The 19,297-nt window shown below is 37.5% G+C and overlaps 1 protein-coding gene across 5 annotated transcripts in view; it reads right to left on the reverse strand.

Annotated features, from left to right (window-relative positions):
- The window catches only part of LOC144973429 (uncharacterized), a 100,867-nt gene that overhangs the window by 13,995 nt on the left and 67,575 nt on the right, over positions 1-19,297 (reverse strand). Inside the window, exons 1-2 of one of the 5 annotated variants that reach the window (XM_078915877.1) lie at positions 5,919-5,949; positions 3,432-4,244 (exon numbers count right to left, since the gene is read on the reverse strand). The exons of the other annotated variants lie outside the window; for them this stretch is intronic. Coding sequence (XP_078772003.1) covers positions 3,432-3,605 — 174 coding nt within the window. The 5' untranslated portion in view covers positions 3,606-4,244; positions 5,919-5,949. Of the gene's footprint in view, positions 1-3,431; positions 4,245-5,918; positions 5,950-19,297 lie in introns of those variants that run through there. 5 annotated transcript variants of the gene reach the window in all.

Genomic DNA, 19,297 nt, shown 5'->3' on the forward strand with positions numbered 1-19,297 from the left:
CCGACTCAGCCAGGTCGTTTGTGCAAACACAAAGAGACAGATAGATAGATAGATAGATAGATAGATAGATAGATAGATAGAAAGATAGATAGATAGATAGATAGATAGAGAGAAAGAAAGATAGAAAGAAAGAAAGAGAGAGAGAGAGAGAGAGAGAGAGAGAGAGAGAGAGAGAGTATTATTATTATTAAATTAATACATGACTTTTAGAAACTATTCCTGTAGTTGAATTCATAATGGCTAAACATACACTTTCGAGAAGAAACAAAATGAAAATAACAAATACAAAATACAAAAAGGAAAAGAAAAAATATCAAACACGGAATGTTTTGGGCTCAAACTCCTTCTTCAACCAAAAAACAAACAAACAAACAATATAAATATAAATACGTTATTTTAAATACATTTCTGCCATCTATCTGGCTTTTAAGTAATGTATTTATTTGATTATATTTTGTTTTTGTTGTTCTTGTTGTTGTTGGCTGAAGAAGAGTTTTGGTATTGTGTTCTATGTTGAAGCTGTTATATTTACTCTTGTTTATTGATTTTTACAGTCCACAGCTTCTAGCAGCTTAGTATCCCTTTTGACTTTCTAGATGATTATGTTTAGCGCTTCAGAGAAGAGTCATTATCGACCTGCGCCTACTTATTTGCTGGTCTGATAACCCAAATTGTTACGGTCTTGTTGTTGTAATGGAAATAGGCCACATGTATTCTCGAACCAACGCTAAATATCTTATAGATGGTATGCGCTTGACCAAGAAGCTCACAACATTGTCATCCGGAAGTATAACGGACCAACAAACAAAACTATGTGTAACCTTGAACGTTTATAGTCTGGCTGAAACAGTTTAGTGAGAATTACTCATTAACGCGGATGGCAAAAGACAAAACCAGAGAGCTGAGTGATCTTCATACTATCTATGGAACAATGTTAAACGAGGCCATTAATTACGTTCGGTTATCAGACCTGTTCAGTTGTGCAACTAGGTCATTATCAATAGAAAGTTAACGATTACTTTCCCCGAACCTAAACGATCGACTAACGACAAGGGAGAAAACCAGGATCTGACCTCAGACGTCGCCATTTGTCACCCCGGGCGCGCGCCGGGCGTCGAATGTCGACGTCTGAGGACAGCAGATCCTGGTTTTCTTCCTCGTCGTTGGTCGATCGTTAAGGTTCGGGGAACGTAATCGTTAACTTGCTAATCACCCTTGAAATAGTTACGTATTACCTATTGATAAAGTGCACTGGAAAGTACAGGATAGGCCTTTGACTTATTACGTCATACCGATAAGTTTACGCATTGGCGACTACATCCGCTTTGACATGTTGAATCTCATTCATACAAACAAGACATAACTCATTCAAATCCTATCGCCGACCTTCACCTTATAGATCCATCTCATCATAATCAATTGCACTGATAACTGGTAGATAATGGATGTACTGGGGGTCCATAAAGAATTCAATAACTTATAGAGCAGTAAAGTTAGGTGCCCCAAACGTAAACAAAGGTCGAGAAGCACGTGGCAAACCACATGTTCCTGTCTTGACAGCTCACGTTCCAATGTAAATAATAGAAAAAAATAACCTTTAAAATTTGGCTGTTAGGTGGCAAAAGAAACACATATTCATAAATACTCGATCATGCATCAAATAATGTCTAGATATGGATATTTTATGGAACAAAAGGTAAAATTTTCTAAAATTTATCAAAAGTTACAGTCTATCTATTTTTAGACCAGAGCAAATTATTGCGCTGGTGTGAACAAAACGAGAATTATTCGGAGCCTGATTTTCATAATAATTTAGCCTTATATTATTATTTCTGCAACTGTTAGATTTTATGTAAACATATTTTCAATACTGAAAGTGTATTGCCTACAACTCAAACTACAAAATTGGGAGACCTATATTGTGCGTAAATTATTCCGGTCCCTAACGGAAATCACTAGCAACTTGTTATTGTTTACGTTTGGGGCACCTAACTTTACTGCTCTATTGTTCTAAAACCGTTATAAATATTTGCATTTGGTTTTCGCAATCTTCTAAGGAAAAGTCACACGTTTATGCCCATTAGTCAGCAACCACTAAATTTAGCAAAATCAACCTGAACATTAAAAGACATAATTTTTCTCTCCTTCTCTGTGATGACATATACATACATACATACATAAAAAAATAAAAAATTGAGCTTTTATATAGCGCAATATCCACTAAACGTGCTCAGAGCGCTTTACAAGGGGTCCCTGGACAACATCAAAATTTAAAATGTAGGACGGGACATGCCGCCTGTTAGGCAATATTACAATTTTTTGGACAAAGACAACGCTCTTAACGGCCAGGTACTCATTTTACACCTGAGTACGGTGAGAGAATGTGAGTAAAGAGTCTTTTCCAAGGACTCAACTATGCGCAGAGCGCGAGGCTCGAACCCAGGACCTTCCGATCCGAAAGCGAGTGTCATACCACTAGACCACATAGCCGTACATACATACATACATACATACATACATACATACATACATACATACATACATACATACATACATATAGATAGAGAAAGAAAGAAAAAGAGAGAGAGAGAGAAAGAGAAAGAGAGAGAGAGAGGGGGGGGGGCAAGAGAGAGAGTAAGAGAGAATAGAGAGAGAAGATAGAAAGAAAGAGAAAGAGTGCGAGAGCGAGAGCGTGAGAGAGAGAGAGAGAGAGAGAGAGAGAGAGAGAGAGAGAGAGAGAGAGAGAGAGAGAGAGAGATCATTAATACATGTTTTCGATTGCATGGTATCACTCTCGTTAATTAGCAAGCGAGATAGTTCTCCACGACAGGGCCAATGCTCGTCCATCCTGAAGCGATCATTACTCAAACTCTAAGCATTGAATACAGTGCTGATACTTGGCTCGATTAAAGAAGTAAAAAAAAACGAACAAACAAACAACACATACAACAAAAAAAACCCATTCAAAACAAACAAAAATGACACATCAAAGCATATGATGCGCCTAAACATTCCTTTCTATCATTTTGAGTTATTTTCTAATTTTGATGTATAAGCATTGTTTCATAACACCTTATCAGGTTTTTAAACTATTAGTGTCTGAACATTTATTTTGTTTTTGAGCGTAAACAGTCACTAAAATCATTTTGACGTCCACGCAAACAGTGAAAGAACCGACCTGCCATGAGTATCTAACAGAAAAACAAACAAACAAAACCAACCAAAAAAAAAAAAAAAAACAAACAAAAAAAAAAAAACAAACAAACAAACATACTCTATACATTTTCTGCGCATCTTGGAGACAAAAAAATTATCAGTCAACTTTAAAGGGTTTATTTCAACAATGCAATGATACATATGAAAACCTCTAGGATATGAAAATCATGTCGATGTCATGAACCTCCAGAATGAAGTCATTTTGCAATACGTACCCGATATTGGACCACCACATACTGTGACGTATTCGAATCGCCGTCGACTGAGGACGAGCTACTCTGGGGCTCGTCGGGACTGTTCGATTTGAGTTCCTTCAGACATATATCCTGATGGTCGACCGGACCCTCATCTGACTTCCTCTCCCTCCCCTCCTCCTCTTCCTTTCTCATCGACAAACTTTCTAGTTAACTTTTTGGATAATTCAGTATTCAACTGTCTTGTCTTTAATTAAAATTAAATCATCACATCTAAACTCCAGGCCTACTAGGACCAGAGCCAAATAAGATTCATTTCAATTGAAATAAGGTTAGATGGCGAAGTCGAATCCAGATCATTTGATCGTCGAAGCGAAGTTCCACAGTGAAAATAATAAACATAAATAAATGAATAAAAAAAAAAGAAATCAAGACACACTCTACGATTTGTTTACATTATGAATTTTGTGACACCAAAATGATCATAAAACAGCGGGGTCCACGTGAAGAAATAAAAATTGTACGCCCCTCCTCACGGCATTATTAGATACTGTCGGTCAGGTATTCCATGAATGTATATTCTATAAAACCATCCAAACAAACGTCTGATGTCACCAGGAACCACCCACGATGTCCAATATGAGTAAAAATATGTCCATGTCAAGAAAGACAACTTAATTTCCAAATGTGAACGTATCAAAATAGCAAAAATGGTCAGCAAGTACACGGTAAGAAAGTAAACAATGCATGTTTTCCCAATGGCAGAAGAGTTATATGGCTGATTATTCCACAATCGTAAAATCCTTACAACTCTTTGTTATTTCCACCGAGAATCTTTCATTAAAAAAAATATAACAAGATGATAAAAAGAATCAAAATTGTATACAGATGTAAAACTAAATTTAAAAAACAAAAAACAAAAATGAATAACACAGCTTCAAAAAAGAACAAAGTACCAACCACGGAACGTTTCGAACTCAAAACCCTTCTCCAGCCAAAAACAAAAAGTAATAAAAATATAATTACATCACTCTAAAAAACCTGATGGACGGCAGAGTGATTAGTATTTTGTTGTTCTTCTTCTCATTTTTAAAAACCCTTTTTTGTGAAGCTGTTATATTCAATTTTGTTCATTATTTTGTACATGCTACAACTTCTAGCCGTTTAGAATCACTTTGAGATGTAAAAATTAAACTGTACCAGAGAGAGAAAGAGAGAGAGAGAGAGAGAGAGAGAGAGAGACAGACAGAGAGACAGAGAGAGAGACAGACAGAGAGACAGAGAGAGAGAGAGAGAGAGAGAGAGGGAGAGAGAGAGAGAGAGAGAGAGAGAGAAAGACTGACAAATAATATTAATAATATGGGGATATCCACACTACGCGCCACCCGATCTCGTTAACGTATTTGCACGATCAACATTCATCACGTTTTAATATCCATCTATTGTTTTTAAACTGAAAACAAAATCCCAAGGGGGAAATCTGGACATGTGTAGAATGGAAAGGATGAGAGAAATGCCAGACTTAATACTAAGAAAACCGATATTTATATATAACTGAAGACAAAACGATAATTATCGATATACCGTCAGGTCAGATCGATTATATTATTAAAGTTGACTTTAAGCAACAAAGTGAACCATTTAATAATCACACTATATCAATTATCACAGGAAAATGTCGCAGAGGCAAAGCACTCATTTTCAAACTTGTTGATATTGATATTCTATCAGGAATCCTTCAATCACTAAACATCAATTATCCGTATCAATAATTTTATCGATAATCTCCAAGTAAAAAGCGTAAACAGAATAATTATAATCTTAACTCCAATGCAGAAAGAGCGCCCTAGGAAGATACCGGTGGTATTTTGTAAACATGATGTTCCAGGGAAGCATGATATTTCATGAGTAATGTCACGACTTATGAAATATTCATTATGAGCAGCTTGAAAAGATCATTTCCAATCGAAAATCTGGCAATAATTGAAAATCGATACGTCAAATTGTAGATATTATGTCATTCGATTTATTGCAGACAATTATACAAAAGCACCGGTTTACATTAATACAAACATTCTCGGGAGAAAATAAAAACAGTAAGAAAAGAAAACCACAAAAAGAGTAATCCTTAATATTTCCATTGAATCACTTTGTTTCGTAACTAACCTAGATCTAATATTCATTTTCAATGCCCGTGAATGGTGCGTAAACTGTGCCTAAATACTTAACACAACAAGAATCTGTTGTCCACTTCTGAGATATTAACTAAATGTCAACTCGAGACATTTTGACAAATTGCGGGAGATCTTAAACGATCGATAACGTACTAAAAAACAGTTCTGGCCAAAACGAAAAACAAAAACAAAACAAAAACAATCAACAGTAAAATTCACGTGTTCTATCATTGTGCGGCACAAATTTTTTCTGCAAACAAAATGAACAACGACAATTAGGACTAAAAACCATCACATCCATATCGAGCAAGTAAAACAACAAATTGACATCAACCTCTATCAGACTCTAACACTAAAACTAAGTCAACACCCACTCCTAAAAGTCAACAACCACAAGTCAACATTAACCAGTTAATTGCCATACTCTGATAAGACGCGTAATTCCAAAAATTTGGCCAGAAATACCATCCTTCAAATATTGATCGATTCAAATGAGCCTCAGCTTGGCAAAAACTCTCAAAGGCTGGGACTCGCAGAGTCCCGGGTTTGAGAGCTTTTGCCAAGATGGGAAAGTCATTTAAATCGATCAATATTTGAAGGACGGCTTTTCTGGCCAAATTTTTGAATACGTGACTTTTCAGAGTACGGCAATTAACTTTAACTGGTTAATTATCCGGTAAATAAATGACGACGTACCTCGTACCAAATCACTACTTTTCTATTTTAAAAAAATAGTGTTATCGGGGTTGCTAAGTAAAAGATAATCTGGGCTGATTCTATCAGTACGGGAGTACAACGGTGTATCGCAATATTGGGCAATGACCCATTTCGGGAAAATCCACATGAATCACTTTAAATTATCTGACAGATTTTGAATAAACCACATGTTCTGGTAGACTGTTACCAATAGGATTCAATAGTCTGATGTCACGTCCGCCCAGCAACGAGCAGCTTGGTTCTAAACAAAGAAAATCGGTACTTTTTATTCTTTATGCTGGCTAGAACTTTTTCACATGTCATGTGATCAGAATGTATAAAAGTCAAAATACAATCAGATTTATAGTGCTTTTCTCCTCTGGATACATTTTTATGCTCGTCGGAGAAGTATTTCATAAGGGCGTCCGCCATTGTTCCGATAGTTTAGAACCAGTTGCTAAGTTACTATGCGTATTACCAGGGAAGTAACGTAAGGATTATTGAAGCCTATTGACACCTAGATAACCACGCCTCTCGGACAGTCGTCATAATGTAAACAATGGCAGTGATTTGGTAAAAAATAGCACACTGCACAGGTTTTATTATTGATGGTACGTGTTGTAAATCAATAACGTAGATAATATGAATGCCTTGGCCAGATCACACTTGCATTCCGGAAGAAACCCCCTGTCCATAATTTGTTAATACAATGAGAACCTCAAAGGATGGCAGAAACAATAAAACTGAGTGATCTGTTATTATAGATGTAAGATACGTCACTCTTTAAGGTAAACCACAAAATAATTCATATGTATTTACCGCTAGATCAATAGAACCAAAACAGACAACTTTGTGTAAACTTAAAACACTTATCATATGATCGAGAAAATCGTGACTAGTCACCCATCTGATGGTAAAACACAATAACAATGATCAGAGTTGCGGCCAATTTCATTCGCGTTATTGTTTATATATACAACCAACTATACTTATCCGAGCACGTGTGAAGGTGTATCACAAATTCCATGTTTTGATTGGTGAAAAATGAACTGGTAAACTGCTCTTTGGGTACAGACAAGTTTACGGTCATCTAATCTACATCTGGTGGTTTGAACAGCTTGAATGAGATGATCATCAATACATACAAAATAAGGCCGCTGGAATTTGACAGCACAATACATCAATGGAGGTTTGAAACAGGAAGCAATGAACGAACTGATAACAAAAATGGATTCCATAGGACACTCTACACACACACATATACACACATACACCCACACCCACACACACACACAGTGAATCGATGAACAGAAGGCGGCCGAGATATGACAGAGATACCAATATGAAGTAACAAATCAGGGAGCAGGCACTGGAGTAAGATAAAGATTGAAAAAGTGTGTATGAAACAGTGTTAGACAAAGCAAAAAAAACAAAACAAAAACAAACAAACAAACCAAAAAAAAAAAACAAAAAAAAAACAACTTTGGAAGCGATAGAAAGTTGGACCCACGACCCGATTTTTATTGTCTTCTGGCACTTTCTCTACTTGCTTCATTTCTTGTTATTATGGCACAGCAGGACTTAGAATACAATTCTGTAAGACATTCATGAATAACCTTTATGTGGATCACATATAGATTTTTATAAAAGCCATCCACAAAAATAAAACGAAACGAAACAAAACTGTGGAAATTCTCGAAATCAGATGCTAGTTTTTTTAAGCGACACATTTCTTCTCGAATAATCATGAAATAATTCAGCACCAATACTGTCAATAAGATGATAACGACACATCCAACCAACTCTCACTTCTAAAACTAACCCACTAAATAACTACACACACAAAATAATAATATACGTGTCGAGCGAAACAAGAGTCATTACACTAAATCACTAACAGTACTATAGCACCCAAACAACTGAAGTGTATTGATACGGGTATTATCATTGGCGATACTGAGGGAAATATCCCATTATAATGGTGGACAGGAACAGGACACACACACCACAGACTATAGACAGTATAGGAGTAAGGAGTTTGCATCCCATTTCACTAAACTGTATTGACATAAATTCAGGTTACACAGATTTTTGTTCCCACCCGGACAATGTGTGAACTCCTTGGCAACGATCTATCTATAGGGAGAGAGACACAACAGGTAGAACGGTACATTTCACAATGAATGGACGCCGGACTTCGATCTTGATCGGATCGGGTGACGAAGGTTTTATCAAATACAATATCCCTTACCCCTCCACCCTCACCCCGCCCCATTGGTTACCCTCAACTCTTCCAATGCTAATAATACTTGACTTTCCTCCACTCCACTCCACTCCCCCCTCCCTCCCCGCCCCCCACCCCCGCCTTCCACACACGCCCACTCACCCGTCCTCCACACAACCAACAAATTGTTATCTAAATATCCTAGCTTCCCATAATGTAAACATAACCCCGTCGGGGTCAAATCAAATACTTCTCGTATTACAATTAAACAATGAGTGTGCCCCACCCACCCCTGCTGTGTTCGCTGACATTCCATAATAGATGAGAAATAGAATAAATAAATCAATAATAATAAATAATAATAATAATAATAATAATAATAATAATAATAATAATAATAATAATAATAATAATAAAAATAATAATAATAATATAATAATAATACTTTATTGCATCCAAAAAAGGATTTTTTTTTGTACAGACGTGTTATAATTTACACAATAATATAAACAAATAATGGAAATATGATGTATATATAGTCAAGGAGCGGTTCCATAACCAGAGCCGCGCTTTATATGAATAATTTCACCATTGTAAATAGTTAAAACTGTCACTATAAACTGAAAATTGAAAAGATTGCAAAACAAATAAATTAATAAATTTTCAAAATCAACCCACTTCATTAATATTTCTTCTGATCCGTAATTTTGACACGGAAGGAGGAGGTGTTAGAATAATTTTCCTGGCACTTAAACGCATAACATCAATAACAATGTTAAACCAAGCCCACAAATACAGACCTGCGAAGTACTACGAAAAATTCGTAGAATTACGACATTTTGGCTCCAATTTCAGAACTTCATAAACATTTCTAAGTCATTAAAACTTATTGAAAATGAAAGTTGATGCCATAGTGTATAATTTTAAGGGTTGTGAGCAGTTCTTTTATCATTGTGAGGGTAAATTGTTGATCTGTAAAGTTAGATATAGCGACTACAATTTTTATCCTCTAAATACTACGAATTTTTAAATTTTAAATAAATAGGGCATTTATATAGCGCTATATCCACTAAACGTGCTCCAAGTCGCTTTACAACGGGTCCCTGGCCAACAGCAACATTATTACGATATTACATTTTTTTTTTCGGACGGACAGAGAACGCTGTTAACGGACAGGTACTCATTTTACACCTGAGTACGGTGAGAGAAAGTGAGTAAAGAGCCTTTTCCAAGGGCTCAACTATGCGCCGTGCGAGGCTCGAAACCAGGACCTACCGGTTCGAAAGTGAGTGTCATACCACAAGACCACATAACCGCACAATTTTCAAGTCGGCAGGTCTGCATAATTGCGTTCGATTATCAGATGTGCTAATAATAATATCATGCACACGTAGTTTACAACCCTCTCATCGATTCACTGACAGCAGAACAAATACACATTAATTCTATAAATGTCCTTGTGTCCACGAGGACTCGTAGATTTGTAATGATAAGGGAGGGGGAACTAAAGTGATGATTTCTGATCTGATCTCACAGTTACCGCCCTTGAAATAATTTTACACAAATTATCGATAAGAGGACAGCAGAATAAACAGACGAAAAGATATTATGCAAATAAAATTATAGATAGGTAAGAAGATAGATAGATAGATAGATAGATAGATAGATAGATAGATAGATAGATAGATAGATAGATAGATAGATAGATGGATGGATGGATGGATGGATAGATAGATAGATAGATAGATAGATAGATAGAAAGTAGGTAGATAGTATAAATAGATTAGCGTGGATTTAACCCTGCGTTCTTGAGTCAACGGTGCGTGACTTTTCCAGCCCAAAATGATGGCTGGACCATCCCCGGTATATTATCTATTTTTCTACATCCAACAAAAGGTCCTGTTGAAAGAAGTGAAGTCTGAATGGAACATTCCACATAGACAACGAAAATAACTTGTGTTTTTCCAGAGTACAGCAGTAGATAGTGTTCCCCGTGCCGACTCCATTCATCACCCTGACATTATCGTCTTGGGAACAATCACATCAAAATTCCACCAGACAATCTGTCATGGATCTCTCCTACAATACTGACATACTAAGTAATGAACAAAATATGAATATGTCCTACAATACTGACATACTAAGTAATGAACAAAATATGAATATAACAGCTTTTAACTCACTCAACCCTAACACCACTACATCTGTATTATAACCGGGGTTACTTTTACCCCATGCCTATTTATTACATTTTTCTGAGACAAATTATAGGCGTATATAGTATCAAAGCTAATGTGCTGAATGTTTACATGGTAATGTCAATTGAATAAAACTGTCATATGCTCATTTTAAATACATTTTTCCAATTTTGAAAAGTAGCAAAAATCTCCAGTGAGTTAAAAAAAAAGAGTGAGAGAGAGAGAGAAAAGAGAGAGAGAGAGAGAGAGAGAGAGAGAGAGAGAGAGAGATAGATAGATAGATAGAGAGATAGATAGATAGATAGATAGATAGATAGATAGATAGATAGAGAGAGAGAGAGAGAGAGAGAGAGAGAGAGAGAGAGAGAGAGAGAGAGAGAGAGAGAGAGAAACAAAATACCAAAGCCGGAACGACTTAATACTTCTTTGAGAGAGATATGTCACAATATTCCATTTATGAAATGGTTGATACCTACCTATCTTGTCAATAGGTATCAAAATCTCAAAGATGACGAAATAGGAATCGATTGATGGGTAGAATAAAAGATTTCTTACACTCTTGCGTCTTGGAATTCGAACTTTGTTCCCAACGCCCATTTGAAGCTCGTGCAGCGGTTGGGAACACGTCTGGAATTCCAAAAAGGCAAGAGTGTAAGAATCATATAAATAAAAAATAAAATAAAATTCCCCTTTTCCATCCCATAGGGGAAATTTTTCTCTAGGGTCTATTTCAAGGGAAGACTGGAATAACCCAGGCGTCCGCCGCAGTGCAGCGCCGCAAATTGAGCTAGGGCGAGGTGACTTGCTCAAGGCTAAACAGCGCAGCGGCGAGTGATTGAACTCGGTACTTTTCGGGTACTAAGCAAAGACCGTACCGCTGAACCACGCTGCCCCCAAGACCCAGAAATAATATTGTGCGCCGTGAAACTGGAATTCCCATAATATAAGTAGTTAATTTTTGTTTACTTGCGTTGGCGCTTACGTCCCTTTACTATAATATTATGACGACAGAAATGCTCTGGTCTTTAAAAATTAAGTTTTCTAGCCAAAATTTAAAAAAATAATCGTGATTTGGCATTAGCAAGGCAGCATAAATCACTAAACAATGTTAGAGACCGCATGCTATGATCGCTACTATACTTATTTAAACAATAATCTTCCCTCTTTTCAGCGTCTACTGGACCAGAACAGAGAGGAACCTGTGACGATATCTATCGATCCAACAACAAAGTTTGTCACGTAGTACCTACTAGATGATATAAAATCCGTGGATTGCTTCACTTTAACTATAAACACTGCCGTACTCTGGAAAAACACATATATAAAAATTTGGCCAGAAAACTAGTCCTTCAAATATCGATCGATTTAAATCACTCTCACTCATCTTGGCAAAAACTCTCAAACCCGGGACTTCGCCGACCTTCCGATCCGAAAGCGAGTGTCATACCACTAGACCAGGTGTAAAAAATGAGTACCGGGCCGTCAACAGCGTTGTCTCTGTCGGAAAAATTGTAACATCAGCCTAACAGGCGTCATGTTTCGTTCTACATGTTACGTGTTGCTGTTGGTCAGGTTAGTGGATATTTCGCTATATAAAAGCTCAAGTTTTTTTTTGAGGCGGGGGGGGGGGGGGGGGGGGGGGATGTTTGATCTAAACGCATTGCATAAAATAAGTTTACGAAAGCTGATACGCTTCGGTCCACTATCTGTTCTATCTATCAAACGCTTTATCACGATACTATTATGCTTTAGGATCACTCACCGATGTCGTAAGATTGCCGCGAACGTGATAACAACACACTGGGTGTTACCGATCATGTGTACTTATTTACATGTCTGATAACCCGAATTGTAATGGACTCATTGTTGTCAATGAAAAAATGGAATACTCTCAACTTGACGTGCACTTTATTTGCAGGTCTGATAACCCAGTTCCTTATGGGCTCATTGTTGTAATGGAAATCTCAACAAACAAACAAAAAAACAACAAAAAATGACGCAAAACATTGTCCATTATGTTAAACTAGGCCCATAAATGGGTTCGGATGTCAGACCTGCATACATGTACACGTCGTCTCAAACCAAGGCAATATATCGTCCATTACAACAATGTTAAATCACGCCCATTACCTATTGCGTTCGGCTATCAGATCTGCCAATATTATTGTGTTCACGAAAGGTGTGACCATTCGACTACCTGATAACAATTTACTATGACACAAAAGATGAGGAAGGCTTTCGACAAGTCAACAACATCCCGGTTGCCAGTGGGGAGAAATAAACAGTTTCCAGCAAATTTCGATAAAATGAATCATTATGACCGACGTGCGCTTATTCGCAGGTCTGATAACCCAATATTTTATTATGGGCTCATTGTTGTAATGGAAATCTCAACCAACCCCCCCCCCCCCAAAAAAAAAACCGAACAAACAAACAAACAAAACAAATGACGCTAAATATTAGCCAAGACAACAATGTTAAAACAACTAGGCCCATAATTGCGTTTGGATGTCAGACCTACATAATGTACCCGTCGATTTTGACCGATGTACCATCAATGTTAACACATTGCAATGTTTTATTCAGCTTATTTATTTTAAAATCTTATTCGTTTTGTTATAACAACCCCCCCCCCCCCTCAAAAAAAAAAAAAAAAAAAAAAAAAAAAAAACCAAAAAAAAAAAAACCAACAAACCCACATAATACAAACAAGCAAACAAAAAATAACAAAACAAAACAGATGTAGAACAAAGAATGAATGTTATTTTTTAAAAACTTAACAAAAAACAAAACAACAAAAAAACAAAAAACAAAAACCAACAACAAAACAAAACAAAACAACAAAACAGAAGTAAACAATGAATATTACATAAAAAGGGAAAAAGATTTGTTAAAAAACAACAACCAAAAAAAAAAACAAAAAAAAAAAAACAACAAAAAAAAAAAACAAGAGAGAAAAAAAAAGCCCCAGCAAAAAAAATCAACAAAACTAAAACAAAACACAAAGGCGACGTTATATTATGGCTTATGTACCTGGTCAGCTTTTCGCATTTCACATTATTATGCATATAAATATGAATACGAAGCGACCAAGATTGCCTTCAAGTTTTTATTATTATAGCGATCGTCATGAGCGTTCGGCCTAGTGCCGCGCTGAAGATCGGTCTGGACCGCGGTCCGACGGTCTTTTAGCTGTGAACCGAAGACCGGTCCCAGAGGGGAAGACCGGCGACGGTCCTCACTTCTTATCACCTTTCAACTAGTGCGGGGCGGTCCTTGCAAGGACCACGGTCCTACGGTCTCGCGCCATAGCCTACTACTTCCCCAGCGATTCGTTGCTTCGGTTGCCTATCTTTCACCAATCACCACCCATCCCACTTAATTAATCGCACACACCCCCCTTTGCCATACACTAAACGACACAGACGACCATACAGGCAGACGACCACCAACCTCCACTCCGCAAACCGCCCTTTCGTGTGTGAGATGGGGGGAACAGGAGGCGCACGCCTTGGACGATTCCATTATACGGGGTAAATTTCAAAATTTACTACACCATAATGATCGCAATGACAATGATCTATGGTGAAGGCATGACCCCTCTTCTCTAATGGGTTATTGTTTGAAATGTATGTGACTACAAAAGATGTGTGTGTTTGTGTGTGTGTGTGTGTGTGTGTGTGTGTGTGTGTGTGTCGAACCTAGCAAGTAGCAAATCCGATTTTTTGTTTTCTTTTGTCCATCTCTTGTCACCACTCCTTTCTATCGCAGTGTTGTCATTTAAAATAATACAATAATATTAAAATTTCGTTTGGTGTTTTTACTAATCAAATAATATGAGTTTCATTAGTTTCTTCCTTCCAAAAAACCCAGTTATAACGTCTGAATTTTAAAAAAGTCCAATAGAATATTTGGGGACCCCGATAGCTCAGTTGATAGAGCACTCTCTTTATACGCAAAGGGCCAGAGATCGATCCCGGGTGCAGTCGATTTTTTTCTGAATCCCTGTCTACTCAGCAATGAATGGGTAGCTGAGTTTGTTAGATCTGGCGAAAAGTCACCATCGACCCCTCTTATCACCTCATCCACCCCCTCTTATTATAACTTCACGTCTCTCTCTTACTCTTCAATGCTCGCTGCCCTCTAATGTGTGTGGTGGGGGGGGGGGGGGGGGGGAGGGGGGGGGGTAGAGTTGCGTGTGTGTATCAACGCCACGAACAACTCGATCAACGCCTTGGGCGATGCCATTATCTCCGTTAATGGGATAAATTTCAAATTTTATTAAATTATCGAAGTAACAATGAAGTACGGTGAGCAAATAAAGAAGGCATCACCCCTCTTCTCTAATTAGGTTACAATTTGAAATGAGTGTGACTACTCCGTGTGTTTTACTCCTGTAGGCCACGGTTTTCATCGTGTAGCGGTCTTTAACGGTTCAAGAATGAACGATCCCACGCTCTCAAAGGTCAAACCGGTTCGAATTTCCAACAGTCTCTCAGGAATGTTCAATGTCGAAAAGGACCGGTCCTACTAGGACCGGTCCTTGCGGTCTTCATTTCCCAAGGACCGTAGGACCGTGGTCCTTAAGCTTGCCAAGGACCGCCCCGCACTAGTTCGGCCTCGTTTTGTTGTTGTTGTTTTTTTTTATTTATCTCATGTTTTTTGTTTTTTGAAAAGGATTTACGGCGCTTGTGACAATTATAGGTCACTTCAGCGCTTGTAAAAAAAAAAGATGACGATAGAACAGTAAAAAGATTTAGTCCTAGCCATAGATAATAGTCTGTGGTCCAAGCTATCGAGCAACAGGGGGGCGAACTCATATGTATAATGAGTTCCTGGCCAATAATATCGTTGTCCGTATGAAACTTTTGTTTATTTGTAATATCGCTTAACAGGAGTCCTGTCTCGAGTATCATGTTAAGTGCTGCTGTTGGCTATGGAACCCCTTGTAAAGCTCTTTGATACGAGTTTGACATTGCGCTATATAAATGCTAGATGTAACAAGGCATCCCAACCAAAGCCAGCAGCATCACTGATCACAATATAGCCCCCCCCCCCCCCAAATGACGCTTGTTACACGCCATAACATTTATCTCTTTTCGTGGGACAACGTTGTCATTCCAGGAACTCATTTTACACCCGAGTATGATGGGTATTGGAAAATGTTAGTAAAGAGCCTTGACCAGGACATTCCATAATGTGCCTCTTATTTATCCGACCTGCCTACTATCACGAAAAAATTCGCAGAATTACGAAATCTTGGCTCCAGTTTCGGAACTACATGAGCGTCTCTAAGTCATTAAAACTTATTGAAAATGAAAGTTGATGCCAGACTAGCTACATAATTTTAAGGATTTTGAAGTTTTATTTAATTCTTGTGAGGAGGGTGAATTGTTTTGTTGATTTTTAAAATGAAATTTTCTCCTAAAAATTACGAAATTTTCGGTTTTCAAGTAGCAGGTTTGTTTTTACGGAAGGAACGTATACGGGTGAATTGGGGAAAGGGGGGGGGGGGCGTAAATTGAAAAAAAAAAAAGATAAAAAAAGATAAGAAGGGTGCCACTGCAAGGTCACTGTCTGCGCATTACTCGCGTATCAGTAAACGTGTTGACTTGTGCACGGTTCTCAAACGTTCCCTTTCTGTACTTTTTTTTGTGTGACCCCGACGATATGGCGTTGGTTATGCCCTTACAGACCTACTTGTAAAATTTATTTTTAAGAGATAAATATTGTAGTCGCTATAATATTGAATCAACTTTGAAAATCACACAATCCAATCTCAAAGATAAAATAAATAACACGTCAAAATCCATAAAATGATGCACTTTGGCATCAACTTTCATTTTCGATAAGTTTTAACGACTTAGCAATGCTCATGAAGTTCTGAAATTGGAGTCTGAAATGTCGTATTCTACGAACTTTTCGTCATAGTGGGCAGGTCTGGGCTGCCATTCTGAAGCCAATTCCACGGCCATTTGATCCTATACAATCAACGTCTACTTATAGATGTCGCTGTGTACAATACAATGCCTTACCCATAAAATTCCAACGCGAACGGACTCAGGTCTCTCTTTATTTGCAACAACAACAACCACAACAACAATAATAATATGTCGCTTAGCTATTTTTTTGTGGTGCTGTAAAAAATACAACATAGAATATAGAGATTATATTTTTTTTCACCATGGGCCAACTTCTCCCCGAGGTAAAGTCGGTATCACAATCAAATCCAATCTAAGACAAATTACACAATACTTTTCTTTCATTCTGAATGGATTTTTCAAATGAAAAAGAAAAAACAAAAACAAAATTTTAAAAAAGAACTTCATTTCAAATTGCCACAATGAAACAGAAATTTCAACGAGCTGACAAACCTGTTTGGCCTTAGGGTGGAATTTGAGGGGGTCCCCGATCGATAGCTCAGTTGGTGGAGCACTCGCTTATAGATAGTTCGAAGAGACGTCACTAAGGCCTTTGTTATTGTTTTTGCCATCCGCGTTTGTGAGTTGTTCTCACTAAACTGTATTAACCTGACTATAAACGTTCACGGTTACACAGAGTTTGTGTGTTGGTCCGTTATACTTCCGGATGGCAATGTTGTGAACTCCTTGGCCAAGCGCATTCTATCTATATTTATTATTATTATGCTGTTCTGCCGTTTGTCCGTGTCTATTAAATTTGATGAATTCACGTTTTTATTGTTTTTGCTATTGGCTGACGAAGGGTTTTGAGCCTGAAACGTTCCGTGTTTGGAATTTTACTCTTAAAAAAACCCCCCAAAAAAACCCCCAACTTTTCTGAAGCTTTATATTCACTTAATTTGTACATTGGTGATTTGAGTGTAATGTTCATCATGAACTGGCAGATGTTCAGGGATGCATAAATAAGTAAGAAAGCAAGTAATTAAATTTAAATAATATTAATAATCTTGTTAAGTCGGGAAGGGAAGGAATTTAAAAAAAAAGAAACTAGTAAATTCTGGGGGCCTTACTTATAACATCTTTATTTTATACATTAAATCCAGTTAGCTCTTGAACGCCCATCATCAGACCATGACAGCATGGGTGTAATAAAATACCAATCTATATAACTTAACGATAAACAAAGAAATAAATAGATAGAAAAATAAATAAATAAAAAATAAATAAAATAAATATACACAATATATTTTTTTTAGTTGGAAGGGTGAAGAGGACAGTAATGAGTGTAAAGGCAATTGTGTTGTAATTGTCCTGCTGTCCTTGCTGTTCTTTGGAGCGTGAAAATTCCTCTCGTCAACGCGTACCGTCCCTGTCCTTGGCAGAGAGCAGCAACATCTCAAGAGATGCAGAGAGAGAGGGAGAAGAGAGGAGAGACAGCAGACGAGAAGACTGAGATGATAATGGCATAGAGGGCGTATGTTTGTATCGTGTATATATTTCATTGTGTATGTGTATAATGTAAGAAAGGAAATCACATGTCGGAATGTCAATGGTAAAAATTCAACGAAAACTTTATCTCTTTAAGTACACTGATAGTGTGCTCTTTAAATCTTCATCTGTTCCCTATTTGTGTCATCCTTTTTCTTTGGTACTTTAATAGACCTTTTTACTATACCTTTTTCTTCCTTTTTACTGGCGCTGATATGACCTGAAAAGTGTTGCAAGCGTCGTAAAACTCTTAAAAACAAAACAAAACCTCTCTATCTCTCTCTCTCTCTCTCTCTCTCTCTCTCTCTCTCTCTCTCTCTCTTCCTATCCCTCTTACACACCCAATGTCTCTCTCTTACATACACAAACACACAGACATAGACACAATCTCTGTCTCATACACAAGGGACACATTCTCTCTCTCTCATAATACACACACACGCACACACAGTATATATATATATATATATATATATATATATATATATATATATATATATATTATACATCACACAAACACACACACAATCTCTCTCACACACACACTCACATACACACACACACTCTCACACACAAACACACACACACGCACACACGCACACACAAACACACACTCTCTCTCACACACACACACACACACGCACTCACACTCACACACACTCTCTCACACACAAACACAAACACACACACACACACTCACACTCACACACACTCTCTCACACACAAACACAAACACACACACACACTCACAGACACACACACTCACACACACACACACACACACACACAACACACCCAGACACTGCAAAATTATTGGCGTAAATCACGTATGGATTGTCACAATCGTTCAATACGGCAAATTGAAATAGAGCCAACCTGGCCTTCCATAAACCATTCTGCCCCGCACTAACAAAACGCCTCTATTAAATCTTGGACTGAACATTATTATTACTTCAGGATAAAAAAAAGGCTATAGAAGGAACGAAGCTGACGTCACTCACCCAAATCCCAAGTTTAAGATTGTTTGCCAAATTGAAGGTCATTCAAATCGATCGATATTTTGAAGGACGAGTTTTTTTTTGCCAAATTTTTAAATACGAGTTTTTCCAGAGTACGTCAGTTAACATGTTAAACACAGTGAAGCTGATGTATTGATGCTGTGCGTTTGACCAAGATACTCACAACA

Source organism: Berghia stephanieae, chromosome 5 (genome assembly GCF_034508935.2).
Source record: "Berghia stephanieae isolate SIO BIC M18660-M18661 chromosome 5, UCSD_Bste_1.3, whole genome shotgun sequence".
In the NCBI taxonomy this organism is placed as follows: domain Eukaryota; kingdom Metazoa; phylum Mollusca; class Gastropoda; order Nudibranchia; family Aeolidiidae; genus Berghia; species Berghia stephanieae.